This window comes from Eutrema salsugineum, unplaced genomic scaffold, assembly GCF_000478725.1.
Source record: "Eutrema salsugineum unplaced genomic scaffold, Eutsalg1_0 scaffold_2, whole genome shotgun sequence".
Classification (NCBI taxonomy): Eukaryota; Viridiplantae; Streptophyta; class Magnoliopsida; order Brassicales; family Brassicaceae; genus Eutrema; species Eutrema salsugineum.
The window spans coordinates 9,537,321-9,556,454 of record NW_006256829.1 but is presented as its reverse complement, the minus strand read 5'-3'; the positions used below and the strand labels follow the sequence as shown (position 1 = coordinate 9,556,454).

Below are 19,134 nucleotides of genomic sequence, written 5' to 3'. Positions count from 1 at the left end.
GAAAACAACCACAGGAGAGCCAGACTAGATTAGCATAATATTGGGTCCCACACTTCTAATGTTTTATGCTAATTATAAGTAATTACTAATTGGTCAATATTTTATCCTCGTTTCTTAGTTTAGACCACCACATAGCCATCTTCTGATGGGCCTTCATTCATACTAAAAAAAATTATTGGGCCTTTAGAAGTATCAAGGCTCTTACTATGATCTCTAGACACAAGGGATTTGAGAAATTGCTTATTTTCCCCTACAATTCACAGTATGTAAATTAAAGTATTCAACTGTAATTTTTCATAAAACTAATCAACAAAAATCAAGTTGTATTTTGAGTCTCATTTATTATGTCTACAAACAAATCATAACTAATCGGTGTTTAAACAGTCATCTAAGTTTTCTATGAACTAAGTCTAGACGACACATAAATTTCTGATTTTGTTTTTTTTATATGCTACAAAAACTAAATTGGCTCAAAATAAATCTTACGTAAAGGTTATATCCATATTTTTTCCCTTCTATATAATTTACGGGGTTAATGTATAGAGAGAAGTAGATGCATCAATTAGAAGAATAAATTGGTGGAATTGTGTATTCTTCTGAATTTTTTACCCCTTACAAATTACAATGAAAATATATGGGAAAAAATTCCACTCAATTTAACTGGAAAAGCTAAATTGTTTATAAATTTTTAAAAAGTTGTTCCTCTACTATTTTCAAGAACAATGATTGGAACAAAAATATTTCTCGATCATCTATATCATGCTCATCTTTATTCCACTCAATCTCACAATTTGGACTTATAGTAGTTACTGGCTAACTATCAACATGTAAAAATGAGCATATATGACAGATCTTAGCCAAATCTACGATGTATTAGTCTTTTAGATACGAAGCTACAAAGTTTCGATGGATAAGATTGAAAACTTCAATATGTAACTTGTTTCTTGACCGTGTAGTTAGACTTAATTAATCAGTTTGTAAAGTTGTAATTCTGCCTTAAAGGCTATAAATTGTGTTTCTGACTTATCGGTGCGCAGTTTCAGATATCCAATTTCAAACTTTGACCCTTGGTCTTGGGTCAATCCTAGACAAAAGGGAAGAATGATCATATAATATATTTTACTCAATTTGAAATCGACATTAAGAAATGTGGCCAGCTCGTCGACAAAAGAGAAGAATGATCATAAGTCATATGTAAAATAGATCATAATATGAAATCGATATCGAAAATGTGACTGTCTAGTCTTTCCATATTTATAGCATCTGTGTAATATTTTAGACTTAATGCTAACGCTTGATGTAGTTTTTTTCACCCAGGCGGGACCATTAAATTCTCAACAACAGAAAAAAAAAAGTAAACAAGAATATTCAAATCGAAATACACGTAATTACGGTCTTACTTGTTGACTAATGTTAATATAAGTTCAATGATCCATTATTTGGGATGGTGTTTTACTTGGTAAATAAGTAGGCATAAAGTTTTACCAAAACCCTTTTATTACGCCACGAGTAGTCTTCTCAATGCCCATTGCCCACAAGGCAGCAATCAAATACAAAAAAAAATATTTTAATATAATCATACAATATATTTCTCTAATTAATGAAATACTAGGAATTAACCCGCATATTATGCGGGGTAATATTTTTTTAATTATCTTTAAATTTAATTTATTTTTTTTGTTAAATTAAATTGGTGATAATAGTTCTTTACCAAAAAATATAAATAAATAAAATTGGTGACAATTAGATAATAATACCTATATAAATATGACACAACCGATATTTACTTGTATATATATTATTATGCGGTTTAATTGTTAGTAACTTTTTTAAATATGAAAGTGATATGATATTAATATATATATACTTATATACATACCAACATGGATTAAAATCTAATATATATATATATATATATATTCATAAAATAAAAATTTAATTGTAAATATTTTATTAGAGATCAAACTATCATTTTTAATTAATAACTTATATAATATGTGTTAACAATGATTATATATAGGATTGTCAAAATGGAAAAACCCGTCTACTTAATATATTTCATAATTAACTAAACTATTTTTTGGCCAACCCGTTAAAAAAAATAATTTAAATTTTAAAAACATAATTTCATTTTTTATATAAATAATTGAACTGATTTTCGAAAATGATACTAAAATAATAATGAAAATAAAAATGGAAAATATTGCAAAAATTTAAATTGATTTTTTCATATATATGGATTGATTATTATTTAAAATAATAGAATATATTTTAATATTTTAATAAATAAAGAAATTAAATATACTTTTGATTTATATCCATATATTTAATTGAGCTTTCTATATTTGTAAAGTTTGTTTAAGTAATATCTTCTAAGTAAAGGTTTATTTATGTAATATCTTATAAATAAATGTTTATTTATGTAAAATATTCTGCAATATCTTATAAATAAAAGTTCATTTATGAAATGTTTACTCAAATAATAATAATATATATAATATAGAGATATGGGTTAGGGTTTGTCTTGTGATAAACCGGGTCGGGTTATATTTTAGTATCACAGTCGGTTTTGCTACTAATGCTCAGATACAATTGGACCGTAGCCATTCACTACAAGAAAAACATCATTTTACGACGGCCGAAATGGTCGGTAATTCGTCGTAATAGGGCCATTACGACGGATTCCCGACGATTTCAAAATCGTCGTAAACTCATCGTCGTAATAGACAAATCGTCGTAAAATCGTCGTATAATATACGACGACTTTGTTTCGTCGTAACATCGAGGCAAACAAAATCGTCGTAAATGCGTCGTACAATTTACGACGAGTTTACATCGAATTGCGTCCACTTGGTCTTCACCTAAACCGTCGTTAAGTAGTTGTTAATGATCGACGTAAGATCGTCGTAAAATGTACGACGCAATAATCGTCGTAAATCAGTCGTAAAGTATTTCTTCATTGCGTCGTAAAATCGTCGTAAATCTCGGACGTATAATCGTCGTATTTGTCGTCGTATATTATAGTCGTAAAGTTGTCGTAATATGTACGACGACATTACGACGGTTTGAATAAATCTATTACGACGATTATACGACGATTTATATATATGAAAAATAAAAAAAAATTAATTGAAAATTTAAAAAAAAAAATAATTCGAATTAAAATTTAAATAAAAAAAATAATTTACTATTTGAAAAATTTTAATTTACAAAAAAAACCCTACAGGTCATCTAAATCTAAATGTATATCGTCGATCCCGTCACCGGCCTCCTGGACATCGTCTTGGACGTGCTCCTTGCCGGGTCTTCGGTTTGATGGTCCCGCCGCCTGATCTCCGGCTCCGGCTGTAGGAGGGTCGACCCCGAGAGATCGGAACATCTCCGCGTCCGTCTGCACCGGCGGCGGTCGAGTCCTAGTAGATGACCCGACGGCAGACGATCCTCCGAGAACCCCATCCGCCTTCAGCTTGTCCAGCTGCGCCATGAGTACCGGGTTGTCGGCTCCCATGATCTCGAAAAGACCGTAGAGCATGTCGATCTTCGTCTCGTACCGGTCGATCGTCGTCTCGTACTGGTTCCGCATCTGATCGATCTCCTGGCGGATAACCGGATCCGCCGGAGCCCGGACGTGACCAGTCGCCGTAGCTCTCGGGGTATCACGGATGGACCCCATCCCTAATACCCGCCCCTTTTTCTTTGGGGCAACCTACAAACATATAAAAACATTATGGTTAGGAATATAATTAATTTAAAACTAAAGTTACATTAATGAAAAAAAGTATTCATAATTAATTACGTACCTCTTCGAAGATCTGGTCCATCTCCGCGACCGTCAGCGCCGGGGTCGATTGGACCGAGCTACCTCCGTCAGACGTTTGACGCGCCTGCTGAGTCAGCTGCGTCTGTCGCTCCTCGATCGCCGCACATGCGGCGTTGTAGATCTCCTCCGCCCGAGGATTCGTGAATTCGCCGTTACGCTTTTTATGCGTCTCGGCGAAAACCTTCGTCATCGGAGGAAGTTCTCCTCCGTTATCTTCGACCTACAAAATAAAAATGAAAAATTAATTAGTATCAAGAAATAAGAGTTTAATTATTAGTTGAGAAAAAAAATTTAAGATTTTTCAATGTGCTTACCATCATAAGCCGTCTTCCGGCAAAAGGAATCTGGCAGGAAGTGTGCGGGACGTTCTTCTTATTTCCCGCATCGTCAGTAGCGTTCCTGAAAAATATTTTGATTAGAATCTATTAAAAAAAGAAAAAAATAATGTAAATATTAATGAAATTAACTATGACTTACCTAGATACGGAACACTTGGCGGCGGTAGTCTGGTTGGTTGGATCCGACCAGAACTGGATAAGGCCCTGCCAGACGAACTTGGACATAGGCGGCGGCTTGGCCTTGTCGCCCTCGTCCTCCCACTTCCGTTTCCAGTCGGAAACTGTGTTGTTGAGGCGGAATTTGACCTTCTCCTTGAAGGCCGTCTCCACACGTCCGTGTGCGGATGGTTCCCAATGCCAGTTTTGCTAAGGAAAAAAAAAGAAGTTAGTAATTATTGTAAAAAGATAAAATATAAAAATAAAATTAAAGGAAAGTACTTACCGCAAAACACTTGAACCAAGTGTCAAGTGTGGCCCGATCCAGCTTCTTGTAGCTGGTATGGGGTTGTACGAAAAACCCCTTGATGATATCCGAAACGTTACGACCGACTGCATTGTCGGTCGTAAACCTAGTCAAATAAAAAAATAAATAGTTAATTAATATCAAATATATTAGACGAAAAATTAATTAATTTAAAAATATTGTTGGGAAAATTTACGTACCAATAGGTGCCGGGGGCTCGATCCGGGTCGAGTTTGTTCATGCTCCCACGACCGGGTTGCGCCAGAAGATCGTGTACCGTATACTGGGCATACGGTATAGGCGGGATAGGATCATCGTGATCAGGCTCGGCCTGTGCGGGAGCCGCTTGTTCGACTGGTTGTGGTGGAGGCGGTGGTGGCTGCGGAACAACGACCGATTGGGAAACCGTCTGTTGTGTTCCCGAGGACTCCGGGATGGCTGAGCCGGTCGCCGAGGTAGACGGAACCGAATCGTCAGAATCGAAGAGCTGTCGGTAGTGAAATCTCTTTTTCCGAGGAGCCATATCGACAGAATCTATTAAAAGGGAAAAAAAAATTTGTTACTAATTTTATTAAAATTAACAAAATCCGGATAAATCTAAATTCCGAACCTAAATCTAAATTCCGAACCTAAATCTAAATTCCGAACCTAAATCTAAAAGAATATGTAATGAAATTAATTTAGAAAAAAAAACTTACAAGTAATGGCTGGAGAGCAGGGAGAGAAGGAGTGATTTTTTTTTTAGAGAGAGAAAGTATTGTAGAGAGAGAGGGGAGAAGAGAGGAATGAGCAACGAAATGGGGAGGACTCGCGTCCCTTATATAGATTTTGTGATCGTCGTAAAACCGTCGTAACATTACGACGGTTTTACGACGATTTGGTTGTATAAGAGTCGGTCCACTGCATGACACGACACGTGTCGTGATGTCATCGTCGTGAAGTCGTTGTAACTTTACGACGGTTTTACGACGAGTAGTCCAAAATCGTCGTAAAACCGTCGTAACGTCTAAACTTTAATAACCTCGTACCTCGGATCAAGAGCCTATCCGGTTCAAACGTTACGACGGTTGTACGACGATTTTGGGTTTAATCGTCGTTCGATCGTCGTATAGTTACGATTATATTACGACGGTTTTACGATGTTTTTTAAAAAAGTGAGTAAACCCTAAATCTTATAAATGGGATATTGCATAAAGAAAAATGCAGAGGTTATTGTATCCTAACATATCATAAAAGGTTTACAACTTTGCATGTATGATGAATTTATGACATGAGATAGTAAAAAATGAAATTCCGTAATCAAATATATAACCTTTCACTTAACATTTACGAAAACATGCACGACCTTATAAATATGTATGTTTTTTTTCAAATTTTTAATTTTGATCAGATTGATAGCATTTCATATAAAATAAGATAATCAATCAAAAACAATTGTGAAATACCTTACAACCAATAAGATATAAAAGATTCAAATTCTTGGATTTCAACATTACGACGGGTTTACGACGAACTAGTGTACTCGTCGTAAAACCGTCGTAACGTTACGATGACATTACGATGGTTCGTCGTAAAGACGTCGTAATGTCTAAACCCTATTCATTCAGGGCATTAAACCCTAGACTTAGGGTTTAGGGTTTAGACAAATCGTCGTAAAACCGTCGTAAAATTGAGTCGTCGTAAAACCGTCGTATAATCAAATTTATGCTAAGAAACTCATCGACCAAGGAGGGAACACTATAGGTCGATGAGTTTCTTAGCATAAATTATTACTGTGTTCTAAAAGTTCGATAATAACAAACATTCACTAAATGCAATGCATGAAATTCAATCAGATTCATCTTCCTCTATTACTTCATCACCATCACCGTCTTCTTCCGCCAAATCGTCATCATCGGTTTCAGCAAACTCATCATCACCTTCTTCTTCTGTATCATCGGGAAGATCTTCAAGTTGCCTGTTTCGAGGGTCTATTAAGAAAATCTCCTCATCAACATCTGGTTCAGACAGATCTACGCATGTGTCCTGTTGAAGTGGAACATCCATCATCATATCGACGAGTTGCTCTTTTGCGTGTTCGTACTTTCGGTGCAAAATAGTATGACGTGAAGTGTGAAGTCTCTTGCGTTAAGCTTCCCGCCACAATTGAGCCTTCCACTTTAGCTAGATTTTTGGCTTTGCCTTTAAGATGCTTCATGAAACGCTCGAACGGATACATCCACCTGTACTGAACGGGTCCACCGAGCTCTGCTTCGTATGGGAGATGAACAGGAAGATGTTCCATAACATCAAAAAATGATGGTGGGAAGATCTTTTCCATATTGCACAACAAGATTGGAATATTCAATGCTAGTTGTGATATTACATAAACTGATAATGTTCGTGTACTAAGATCCCGAAAAAAGCACCAATGCCTCCAATAGCTTCATGGACGTTTTTGGGCAAGAGTTCAGCAAATGCAAATGGAAATAATCGTTGCATAAAGACATGGCAGTCATGGCTTTTCATCCCAGCAAACTTTACCCCCTTCTCAACAGATTTGGAAAGATTAGAGACATACCCATCAGGAAATTTAACGTCAGAAGAAACCCATCTGAACAGTGCTGACTTTTGATCTGCACTCAACCGAAATACAGGAACTGGTGCTTTCCCGTTTCTCAGATGCAACTCACTTCTGTTGCATAAATCAGGCAAATCCAATCTTGATTTACCATTGTCTTTTGTTCTTCCCGCTACGTTCATAATTGTATGCATGATGTTATCAAAAAAGTTTTTTTCAATGTGCATGACATCAAGATTGTGTCTGAGCAGATGATCTTTCCAATAAGGTAGTTGCCAGAAGATACTTTTCTTGTGCCAATTATGATGAACTCCATAACCTTCAGGCATATTTGTAGGAGTGTGCCAGTTTCCCCCACGAGTTACTGTTTCTTCTGCCCTCCAATGATCTATTTGCACATGTATATCAGCTCCTGTTAAATTAACGGGAGGAGGAACACGTACACTTTTCTTCTTCAAAAATAACCTCTTGTTCCTCCGATATGGATGGTTATCCGGTAAAAACCTTCGGTGACAATCAAACCAACAAGTTTTTCTACCATGTTTTAGCTGAAACGCATCAGTTCGATGAAGACAATAAGGACAAGATAGCCTCCCATGTGTAGTCCAGCCTGATAGCATACCGTAAGCGGGGAAATCGCTTATTGTCCACATAAGCACAGCCCGCATAGTAAAATTCTTCCTCGTAGAACAGTCATATGTACGAACGCCAGTATACCATAACTGATTCAACTCATGGATGAGTGGCTGAAGAAATACATCGAGAGCTCGCTTCGGATGATTTGGACCTGGAACCAAAATACTTAGGAAAAGAAATTCCCTTTGCATGCACAAATCTGGAGGAAGGTTATAAGGAGTTAGGATTACTGGCCATAATGAATATTGTCTACCAGACATACCAAATGGACTAAAACCATCAGTGCACAGACCAAGATAGACATTCCGTTTGAACTTAGCAAAATCTGGGTATACCATATTGAAGTGTTTCCATGCCTTTGCATCTGATGGATGAACAACTTCTCCATCTACTTGTGTATGTTCCGCATGCCATCTCATTGATGCAGCTGTCCTTTCAGATTGATAAAGCCGTTTTAACCTATCAGTTATAGGGAGATACCACATACGTTGGTACGGTATCCTTTTACGCCCACCAGTTTGAGGCCTGTATCTTGGTTTATGGCAAAATCGACATTCCTCCAGCTGATCATCGTCTTTCCAAAAAATCATACAATTGTCAACACATACATCTATCATCTCAGAAGGTAGACCAAGACTAAAAATCAACTTCTGAATTTCGTAGTATGTTCCCGCTGCCAAGTTATCCTCCGGTAGATACTCCTTCAGAAGATCAGCCCAATCATCCATGCAAACCTCAGCCAGGTTATGATCTGTTTTAATTGACATCATCCAAGCTGCCAACGATAATTTAGACAAGCCTTCTCTACATCCTTCGTAGATTGGCTGATTAGCATTGTCTAACAAATCATAAAATCGTTTGGCATCTACATTAGGTTCCTCAACAGCATTACCCGTATGCGTTTCATGAAATGCATCAGTCACCATTTCGTGCATCCTATCATGATCTACACTTTGGTCATATTGATACTGATTAGGCTGATGACCATAATTCGATTCATCAATATCAACATGACTTTGGTAATTACTACTACTACCAGCATTCCCATGAGTATTACTGCCATATCCTTCTCCATGTAGATACCAAACAAAATATTGCGGCATAAACCCTCTATTTAATAAATGCGTCCACACGGTTTTGGTTAGTGTATACCTCGTATTCTTGCATTTCAAACAAGGACAAAACATCTTCCCACTATCTTTCGTTCTCTCCATATTTGTAGCCTGATACATAAATATTTCTAACCCGTTCTTGAATTCTTCTGTCAACGCCCCATCTGAATCTTTACGCATATACATCCAACTTCTTAGCTCGTATATAGACATCTTGAAAATAAACTCAAAATAATATCTCTTTTTATTGATTAGACAATAACTATATATAGGTGGTCTCTTGTGTCACGTCTAGCCACGTGAATGAAGTAAATTAACCTTATAATATTATTACTTCTTTGATTCAAAGTAATATCTTAATTCGGGTTTTCAGCAATGGACAACCCAATATATAAGGATTTACAACACTATACTAAATACAATGGGTCTCCAAGATGAAGATGCTCTTATGTTTGAATGATGATGTGTTGTGATTGAATGAAGGAATGAAGATCTATTTATAGGAAAATTTCGGGCTTTACATCGCTTTTACGACGACTTTTTACGACGGTTTTACATTCACCAATCATATTACGACAAGTTTACGACGATTTTGCGATAATCTACAATTGTTAGGTACACATGTTTTAAATGTTTTTCACCTAACTCCTTTTTCGACGTACAATCGTCGTAATATGTACATCGAAACAAAGTCGTCGTAAAGTCGTCGCAAAATTACGACGAATATACGACGACTTTACATTTACTAGCAAATCTCTCGTTATCGATGTATAATCGTCGTAATTCGTCGTAAATTGTACGTCGAGTTTACGACGATTTTTTTACTCAGGAGTTATCTTAAAAAAGGAAAATTCACTACAAGAAAAGATAGAGTTAGCAACGATTTTTTACAACGAATTATTGTCGTCGCAAATTAACGACGATTTGGCACACAATCGTCGTTAATTCGTTGCAAAAAAAAATCGTTGTAAAACCGTCGCCATCTACGATGTTTTTACGATGATATTTTGTTTTTAGAAATTAATAATTTTAAAAAAAAATATTCGTAAAATCGTTGCAATTTACGACGATTTTTTTTTAAAAATTTTTTTTTTTAATTTTTTTTTTTAAAAAATTTTTATTGAAAAGAAAATCAAATCATCGTAAATTACAACGATTTTACGACGATTTTTTTTTTAAATTTTTTATTTAAATTCTTTTTTTTAAATTTTGTTTTAAATTTTTTTTTATTAAAAAAAAAATCAAATCGTCGTAAAATCGTCGTAAATTACAACGATTTTACAACGATTTCATAAAATATACAAAGTCCAACATCGGTAGTTTTGGAAAATTTGTTCTAGTATATATATACATACTCATAACTATTAAACAATCAGTGTATCACTATCATCAGAGTAACCACCGGCCACCACGGATCACCAACGGCGACCACCGGTGACCACCACCGGCGACCACCAGCGACCACCGGCGACCACCAGCGACCACCGGCGACCACCAGCGACCACCGGCGACCACCAGCGACCACCGGCGACCACCGGCGCAGGAAGAGCCACCGCCGCCGGAGGAGCCACCACCGCCGGAGGAGCTATCACCACCGGAACCACCATTGCCGGAAAAATTAAAAAAAAAAAATTAATCGTTGTAAAATCGTCGTAAAATAAATAAATAAAAATAATAAAAATAATAAAAATCGTTGTAAAATCGTTGTAAAAATAAAAAGAAATAATAAAAATCGTTGTAAAATCGTTGTAAAAAATTAAAAATAAAAATTAAAAAAATATTAAAATTCGTTGTAAAATCGTCGTAAATTAGCGACGAATATAAATCGTCGCTAATTACAACGAATTTACGACGAAATTAGATTTACGACGATCGATTCACGACGATTTGATTTTTGTCGTAAAATCGATGCAAACACTCATATACAACAAATTTACAACGAATATGGTTGTTGTAAATGAGGTGTTTTTAGTGATTGTATTTCTAATAGGCTTAGGATTTTGGAAATAATTATGTATATATATGAAGATGTCGATGTATCAAGCTTTCATATTATTTCATAGAATCAGAGCAAATTGATCCTTAAACCGGTTATTTTCTTCTCCGCTTTCTTTTTGCTTCCGCTTTCTAAAACCCTTTCTTCTTCTACAATCTTCGTTGACAATCGATCATGGCAACAGAATCCTCTACGTCTACTACTACTTCTCCTCTCAAGACTCGCTTCTCCGTCAAAAACGGTGTACGTAAACACATGCTTGAAGAGGAGATCACCAAATGCAAACAGAACGGCCAATCTGTTCTCGAGTATTATGGACGTCTCACCAAGCTTTGGGAAGAGGTTCAGAGTCTCAAAACCTCTGTTTCCTGCACCTGTTCTGCCGCTGCATTCATGGAGAAAGAACGTGAAGATGCTCGTGTTCACAGGTTCCTTTTCGGTCTTGACGAATCTCGTTTCAGCGTCATTCGTGACCAAATCATCGATGAAGACCCATTGCCTGACTTGAACACGGTTTACTCTCGTGTTGTTATAGCCGAGAAATCGCTTCTCCCTCAAAGGAATCTGGAGAGAAGATGAGAAGCAAGAAAGCGGCAAAGAAGGAAGCCGCGAAACTGTGCCGCAAACAAGAACAAGAAACCCTAAACCGCAAGACTGCTTCTCTATCCCTGGAAGATGAATCGTATTATTCCGAGAACTACGGTGACGTGACTTTCACCGAGTTAAACTCGACGGCGGCCGGTAAATGGAGAGAGGCTACTGAAGGAAAGAAGATGACCGAAGTGAGGGATTTGGTGGAAGAGATGGTTGGAACAGAGGTTCTGATCAGAGGACGATTAGAAACGTATCGCCATAAATCTAGCAAACTAGGGTTTATGATGTTGAGGCAAAATGGATTCAAGGTCCAATGTGTGGCTACACAATCAGAGGAGACCAAAGTGAGCGTCAACATGATTAAATTCCTCAAGCAGCTTAGCAGCGAGTCCTTTGTCGATGTCATCGGTGTTGTCGTGCTCCCCAAGGAACCTGTTAAAGCATCCACGCAGAAGGTCGAGATTCAAGTGAGAAAAGCCTACTGCCTCAACAATGGCTTTCCACAGTTACCACTTCTCGTGGAGAATGCTGCAAGAAGTGAAGCAGATTTAAAGGCTGGAAAAGCTGGTGCTGATCAGTATACACGTTTGAATAATAGAGTGATCGACCTCAGGACACCGGCTAATCAAGCCATTTTCCGCATTGAGGGTCATGTCTTTTTTGCGTTCATAGAGTTTTTAATATCCAAGAGGTTTGTTCCAATCTTCACACCGAAACTGATCGCTGGTAGTAGCGAAGGTGGTTCTGCTGTGTTTAAGTTGGACTACTTTGGACAGCCTGCTTGTCTGGCTCAGTCTCCTCAGCTTCATAAGCAGATGGCAATATGTGGAGACTTTGGACGCGTCTTTGTGGTTGGTTCTGTTTTCAGAGCAGAAGACTCCTTCACTCATAGACACCCTATGAAGCACGGGTACGGCAGTTTGTAGACGTCTCACGTCTCCGAAACGTTTTGGGGACGGGTACTGATTGGGGACAGCTCGGAAACGTTTCTCTAAGGTTTCTAGGAATTTGGGAAGGGTTATATTAATATGAAATTTTTCCTAGTATATATTAATGATCAAGAGTGGTTATTTCCTTTAGTAGTATAGTATTTGTGGATTTAGGAAATGATAAAACTCTTTTGAAGTATTAGAAAAAAAAATTTAGCTCAAATGTATGTGTATTATTTTGTTATATACATACATATTTATTTGACGTATCCATACCGTACCTGTATCTATAAATTTTTAATTTGCCGTTTCCCGTCCCCGTTCCCGTCCCAGTTTCCCGTCCCCGTTCCCGTCCCAGTTTCCCGACCCCGTACCCGTGTCTAAGACACCTGTGTGAATTCGTTGGTCTTGATGTGGAGATGGAGATTCAAATGCACTATTCTGAGGTAAGATTGTGTGATGTTAATTATATTTAATCTCAAAAGTATGTCTATTCTGCTGCCAATATATGGTGCTAATATATTTCTTGTTTTTTGCAAGATTATGGATCTTGTTGACGAGCTGTTTGTCTTCATATTCACTAAATTGAACGAGAGGGGCAATGAGGAACTAGAAGCTGTCAGAGAGCAATACCCATTTGAACCTTTGAAGTTTCTTCCAAAAACATTGAGGCTAACTTTTGCAGAAGGGATTCAAATGCTTAAGGATGCTGGTGTGGAGGTTGATCCTCTTGGAGATCTAAATACAGAAACTGAGAGAAAGCTTGGCCAGCTCGTTTTAGAAAAGTACAACACAGAGTTCTACATGCTGCATCGCTTCCCTGCTGCAGTTAGGCCATTCTACACTATGCCATGTGGAGACGATCCTCGCTACAGCAACTCATTTGATGTCTTCTTAAGAGGTGAGGAGATCATATCAGGAGCCCAACGTATTCATATCCTAGAATTCTTGGAGGAACGAGCAGGAGAATGTGGCATTGATCTGAAGACGTTAGAAACATACATCGATGCATTTAGGTACGGTGCACCTCCTCACGGTGGATTCGGAGTTGGGCTGGAGCGAGTCGTAATGCTCTTTTGTGCCCTCAATAACATCCGCAAAACATCGCTTTTCCCTCGTGACCCTCAAAGGCTCGCTCCCTAATACAATCTGTTCAACTTCAAAGCTAAAGGCATGGATATTTCACCAGACTTCGCAGATCTTCTTTCTCATGAATATTTTTCGAGAGTTTTAATTAAAGGATTTTATTGTCTTTTCCTGATTCTTGCCCTGTAGTGCAAGTGAATCTTGATTTTACTTATGTTGTATTTCTCATTACCGAGTAAACTAAACCCATTTCTCCCAATATTTTTGTTGATTGATTTTCTGATGAAAAAAAATAAAATTTCTCTACTTAATTATATATATAATTATTTATACCAAATGTTGGTAACTCAATCCGTTAGAGATATATTGTTGTAGCGTTTCGAGAGCTGAATTAGAACCTTTGTTTTGGTTAAAATCCGAATTGGAACTTTCCGCTTCATAAGAGGTGATTTACGATTTACGCTTTGTAAAACAACCAAATATTATCAAAACCTGATTTTGGATCAAAAAGACTAAAAGTCTAATACAATCTATTTTTTAGAAATTTACATTCCTGCTTTTCTGTTAATAGTTTTTTTTCTTAAAAGTTACGTTCACTAATTCGCCATTCTCATCATTACAATGAATTGATGCAAAGGTATTGAAAATTGAAATCTGACCTATTAATATCCATACCAAAAAAAAACCACAAGTTAAAAAAGCAAAAAAACAAAAAAAACACATACAAGCTTTAGTTGGGACATAGATCCAAATTTTTGTTTAGTAAGAAAAAAACTTACATAGAGGATATACGCACAGCGTTACGTATAGAGCGTCGGTTTTGGTTAAACCATCATCGTATATTCGTATTCAACTAATTAAAGTCGTTAATTACAAATAAATAAATCATGTTATAGACAAACTTCAAAGAGCCTTTTATCTATCTTTTTCTCTTAGCAAAAAAAAAAAGAGACAAATTTCCAACATCACATGATAACTAGTTAAGAAAAATGTTAAAACCAATTTTTTTACTAGCAGAAATAGGTTACTTTTGATGCATTATCGTGATAGTATATAGCAACACATACGTATTGTTTCGGTGTTTGTTTTGTGTCGTCTAAAAGGTGAGCGAGTGAGATAATTAAGTCAACAACTTTGAACTAACACGTACGCTATACAATCGAGTAGAAACAAGGAGAAGAAACCCTTTTAGGAAAACCCAAATGTAAAGGGACCTGACCGCAATTGGTTGACTCTACAATTACACCTTACGACCCCGAAACCGGTTTTGGTGCTCTCCTGTCTTTATCACATTCGTATGTGGTTGCTTTCTTTGACCGCCATAAATCATAATATTTATTTTATTAATGTAGTAGTGTTAGTTGATTTAATATATAAAGATTGTTTGGACCATTGAAATCAACCATGCATATTGTAAAATTACTATTGGCTTTGCACTATCATAATCGTAATCATATATATATATATATATTTTAATATCATCATCGTAATCATATTATTTAAAGTTGTAATATGCAACTATATGCTAAGTGTCCCACACCGCGTTTTCTCACCAAACTCGAATGTTATAGATTTGATTTGACTTGTGTGAAATTCTCTAATCAAAAATACGAGAAATTAGTCCCACGATCGAGGACACGAAGACGGACATTTCTTTTACACGTTTTCGTTTACTAGTTTTCACAATCTTATACTATAGAAACTAGGATGAACACTACAAGATTACATGTAATTTGCGACATCACAATTAGTCAGGTTTGACTAATGTATGTAGTCGGAAATATTTAGTCGCAAATCAAAATAGTCGTTAATCAATCGTACATTCACGACTAAATGCCGACTAAACGATGATGACGTTAAGCAGTCGTTGATTAGTCGTAATATTTGGCGACTGCTTTACGACTAAGTTACGATTATATACCGACTGAATTGTAATCGCTAGTTAGTCGTTTCAAGGAGTAGCTAAGTAGTCGTTAAATTTGACGACCAATCTACGACCAGTTGGCGACTATGTTGGCGACTACTTTTGCGACTAATGAACGACAACATAGTGATTTGGATACGACTGATTGCCGACTACCTAACGACTGGATTTGAAAAAGTCCCGACTAATTAGCGACTAAATTGCGATTGAATTACGACTAAGTTCCGTCCAATTTGCGACTATTTTCTTTGTGGATTACAAAAGTTGGTATGCTTATTTAAGGTGCTAATTTTGGTACCTAAAATCAATTGTAAACCAAATACAAAATGCAAATACAAAATGCAGTAAAACAAAAACTTCATATAAGAACCATTAGCCATAAAAATTAAAAGCATTGTTTCCTAAAATGTATTACATCATCACAAAAAAAAAACCGTTGTTCCCAAAACAAAAGATTACCAAATCCAATGGTTACCACAAAAACCATATTCAACCATTGGAGTCAAGTTCACAAAATAGAGACAATTAAAATGAGTTTGATAAAGATGAGAAACCTAGAGGATCTTGCGGTTGAGTAGTTGGAGCAGTAGTTGGAGGAGCTGTTGAAGCACCGTTTGGAGCATCACCGATTGCAGCAGCTGTTGTAACAGGGGTTGGAGGTGAAGACGTGGGAACAGAGTGAGCAGCCTTGAAGTCCAAGAACCCTGGATCAGTTTCGCTTAGGTACCTTTCGAGCAATGTCAATTGCTCGATCTTGGCTTGTTGGGCAGCTGCAACCTTGGTATGCTCTGCTTCACGCCTTGCATTCTCAGCCGCCTGTTCTTCTATCTTTTTGTGAGCTTGTTGCAACTGATCTTGCAGTGTGTTGAATGCAAGAGTGCTTCCAGGGTACTTCCTTTTGCCGGCATCTAGTGACTGAGAAAGGCTTCCTACACCATAATGTACTCCTCTCTCATTGGTGAAAGTCGACTTGTAAAAAAAAAAAGAGTGATCAGTATGAAAACCAAACATACAAACAGCTATTGCGTAAAACACAAAAAACAAACAAAAAAAGAGCATACCTGAAGAAATAGCTCGTTGTCCTCTGCTATGGATAGCTAAGGCCGAGGAGATAGCTCGTTGTTCTCTCCTATATCTGTCCAGAGCTCAGCAAACTTGGCTTCCAAGTTCTTCTTATAGGTTTCAGCTACAGCCTGAGCTTTTCGATCAACATAAGTGCCATCTGGTCTTGTGTGAGTCTTGATGAAAACTTCACCAAGACTCACTGGTCTTCCCAATTCCTCCTCCTGAAAAATGATGAATAAGGTAAGGTATGAAAATGATTTTTGAAATGAAATGAGCTCAATACTAAAAATGGACAAGGTAACTTACCATCTCTTGCTGGATTTGAAGGTATGACTTCTGTCCTGATAGCTGTACATGCGGACCTAGACCTCCACGTTCAGACAACCGAGCCGCTGATGTTGTCGCACTCCTCTCTCTGCAGTCATCAGTATCCCAGACCTTAATCATCTTCTTCCACAGTGTGTCGTTGATCCAGTTTGGCTGCTCCCGAGAAGTTCTACACGTACTCACCATGTCTTTCATCCTGCGTTGGCAGATAGCCTCAAAATGCTCTTGGACCACTCCGGTGATTAAAGGATCCCATGTATGGGTTTTCTAGCATGAAAAGATGATGTTAGTAATGCATATTAATAGATATGATATTGAACAGTAAGCAAACCAAACAAAACTAAAATGAAATGGTAGAACATTACCGCAAATTCCACGAAGTATCTTTCCTGTCTTTCCCGAGGCACACAAGTCCAAGAATAGAACTCACCATCGAACTTGTTTGTGAAGATTTTAGTAATCTTCCTAGTCAATGAAGACTTGTCACGACCGAACCTATCAAGACACAAACAATGCAAATGATCAACACAAATGGAATCAACACTAATTAACACAAACAAGAGAAATGAAACAAAGATAAGGAGGATAGAGAATCTTACCATGTTGTATTAGGCTTCGGAGTGGGAGAGAGGACCGTCGTATACTCTTCCCAGCCAGGCTTGGTAAGCAGTGCATTAAGGATTCTCAGTTGGTCTTTCGCGAGGTTTGCAGTGCATTCTTCAAAGGAAGCTTCTTCACCGGAACTCTGAGCTTCAGCTGAGTGAGCAGTTTGAGCTTGAGATGATTGTGAAGTCCGGTCTTGAGAAAGGGGAGATGCTCCTTGGTGAGATGCTGGAGAGGAGTTGTGTTGAGAGGTGCGACGATGTGAGTTCTGAGAGGTGTGAGGTTGAGAGTCTGAGCTTCGACTTTGAGGCTGTGGAGTCGGTGATGCGAAAAGTTGCTGCGGGGGTGGATATTCCCTCACATGCGTGAAGGAGGGGACAACCGGTGGTGGAGACGGGTTATCGCTCGCTGGAGTGAACTCGTACTGCGCTGGAAGAGGCGACTTCGTTCTCCGTGCCGATGAAGAAGACCCTCGTCGGAATTTCTTCCTTCCATTCCCAGGCATCGAAATCGTCGGTATTAGGGTAGAGGCTAATCGGTTCGGAAAGGGGTTTAGGGTCGAGATTCGACAAAGGGGAAGAGAGATTGGACAAAGGGGAAGAGAGATCGAAGAAGGGGAAGAGAGATCGAAGAAGGATTAGAGAAATTAGGGTTTCGGGAGTTAGGGAATTAGAGAAATTTGGGGATTTAGGGTCGATGATTTGGGGGAATTAATCGGGATTGGGCTTGCTTGGGCCTGATTTGTTTATTAGTTAAATGGGCCAATGTAGTCGTTAATTAGTCGGTCTTCAGTCGTAAAATTTGGGGGAATTAATCGAGCTTGGGCTTAATTGGGCCTGAATTTTTTAATTAGTTAAATGCCAATGTAGTCGTGGATTAGTCGGGCTTCAGTCGCAATAGTTTCGTAGTCGTTTTCCAGTCGCTATTTAGTCACAATGTTTTTATTAGTAATAGACAAGATTAACATACTTAATTATACAACTAATTCATTACATTGTTTGATTTAAAATAGAAAAGTAGATTACAGTCATTCAGAAAATCTAGTAAGGTTCTTCCTCAGCCTCCTCATCATCATCTGAAGAGGATAAATTACAATGAAATTCATCATCAGGTTCTGCATCTCCAACGTCGAAATCAAGATTTATCGGATTCACCCCGTGCACTCGGTTGTCAACCACGAGATCCTCAATCGTAGTCAGCATGACAGCATCATCATTAATTTCTTGCAATAGAGCAGGTTCTTTGTTTTCATATTCTCCAGAAATATTTCCTCTCGGATTTACTTTTAACACGTTAAGCCACAACTGTTTTGGTCTCCTCTGGTATGGATACGGGATGAAACAAACTTGGTCCGCTTGAGAAGCTGTGAAATATCAACATATACAAATGTCAATAACTATATATAAAATATGTATGTAAATATTTAGTTATATATACCCAGAATAAATGGCTCATATTTGTTATATCTTCTTGATGAAAGAACATCAACAATGCCGCCATTGCTCCTTCGAGTGCCTCTACCAATAACAGGGTCATACCAGTTACACTTAAAAAGTGTGATCTTCAAATTTACCATTCCCTCATACTCCAGTTGTATGATATCAGTTAAGGTCCCGTAGAAATCAGCATCATCTGATGCATCCGTATAATTTTCTCCTTTGACACAGACCCCATAGTTACA

At 37.6% G+C, this 19,134-nt stretch overlaps 1 protein-coding gene across 1 annotated transcript; it reads left to right on the top strand.

Annotated features, from left to right (window-relative positions):
• The first annotated feature begins 11,099 nt into the window (after positions 1-11,099).
• On the top strand, positions 11,100-13,591 carry LOC18019196 (aspartate--tRNA ligase 2, cytoplasmic). Its single transcript, XM_006401194.1, has 4 exons — positions 11,100-11,353; positions 11,461-12,429; positions 12,834-12,894; positions 12,989-13,591. Exons 1-4 carry the CDS (start codon positions 11,100-11,102, stop codon positions 13,589-13,591), a joined length of 1,887 nt encoding a protein of 628 aa, XP_006401257.1.
• The last annotated feature ends 5,543 nt before the right edge of the window (positions 13,592-19,134 follow it).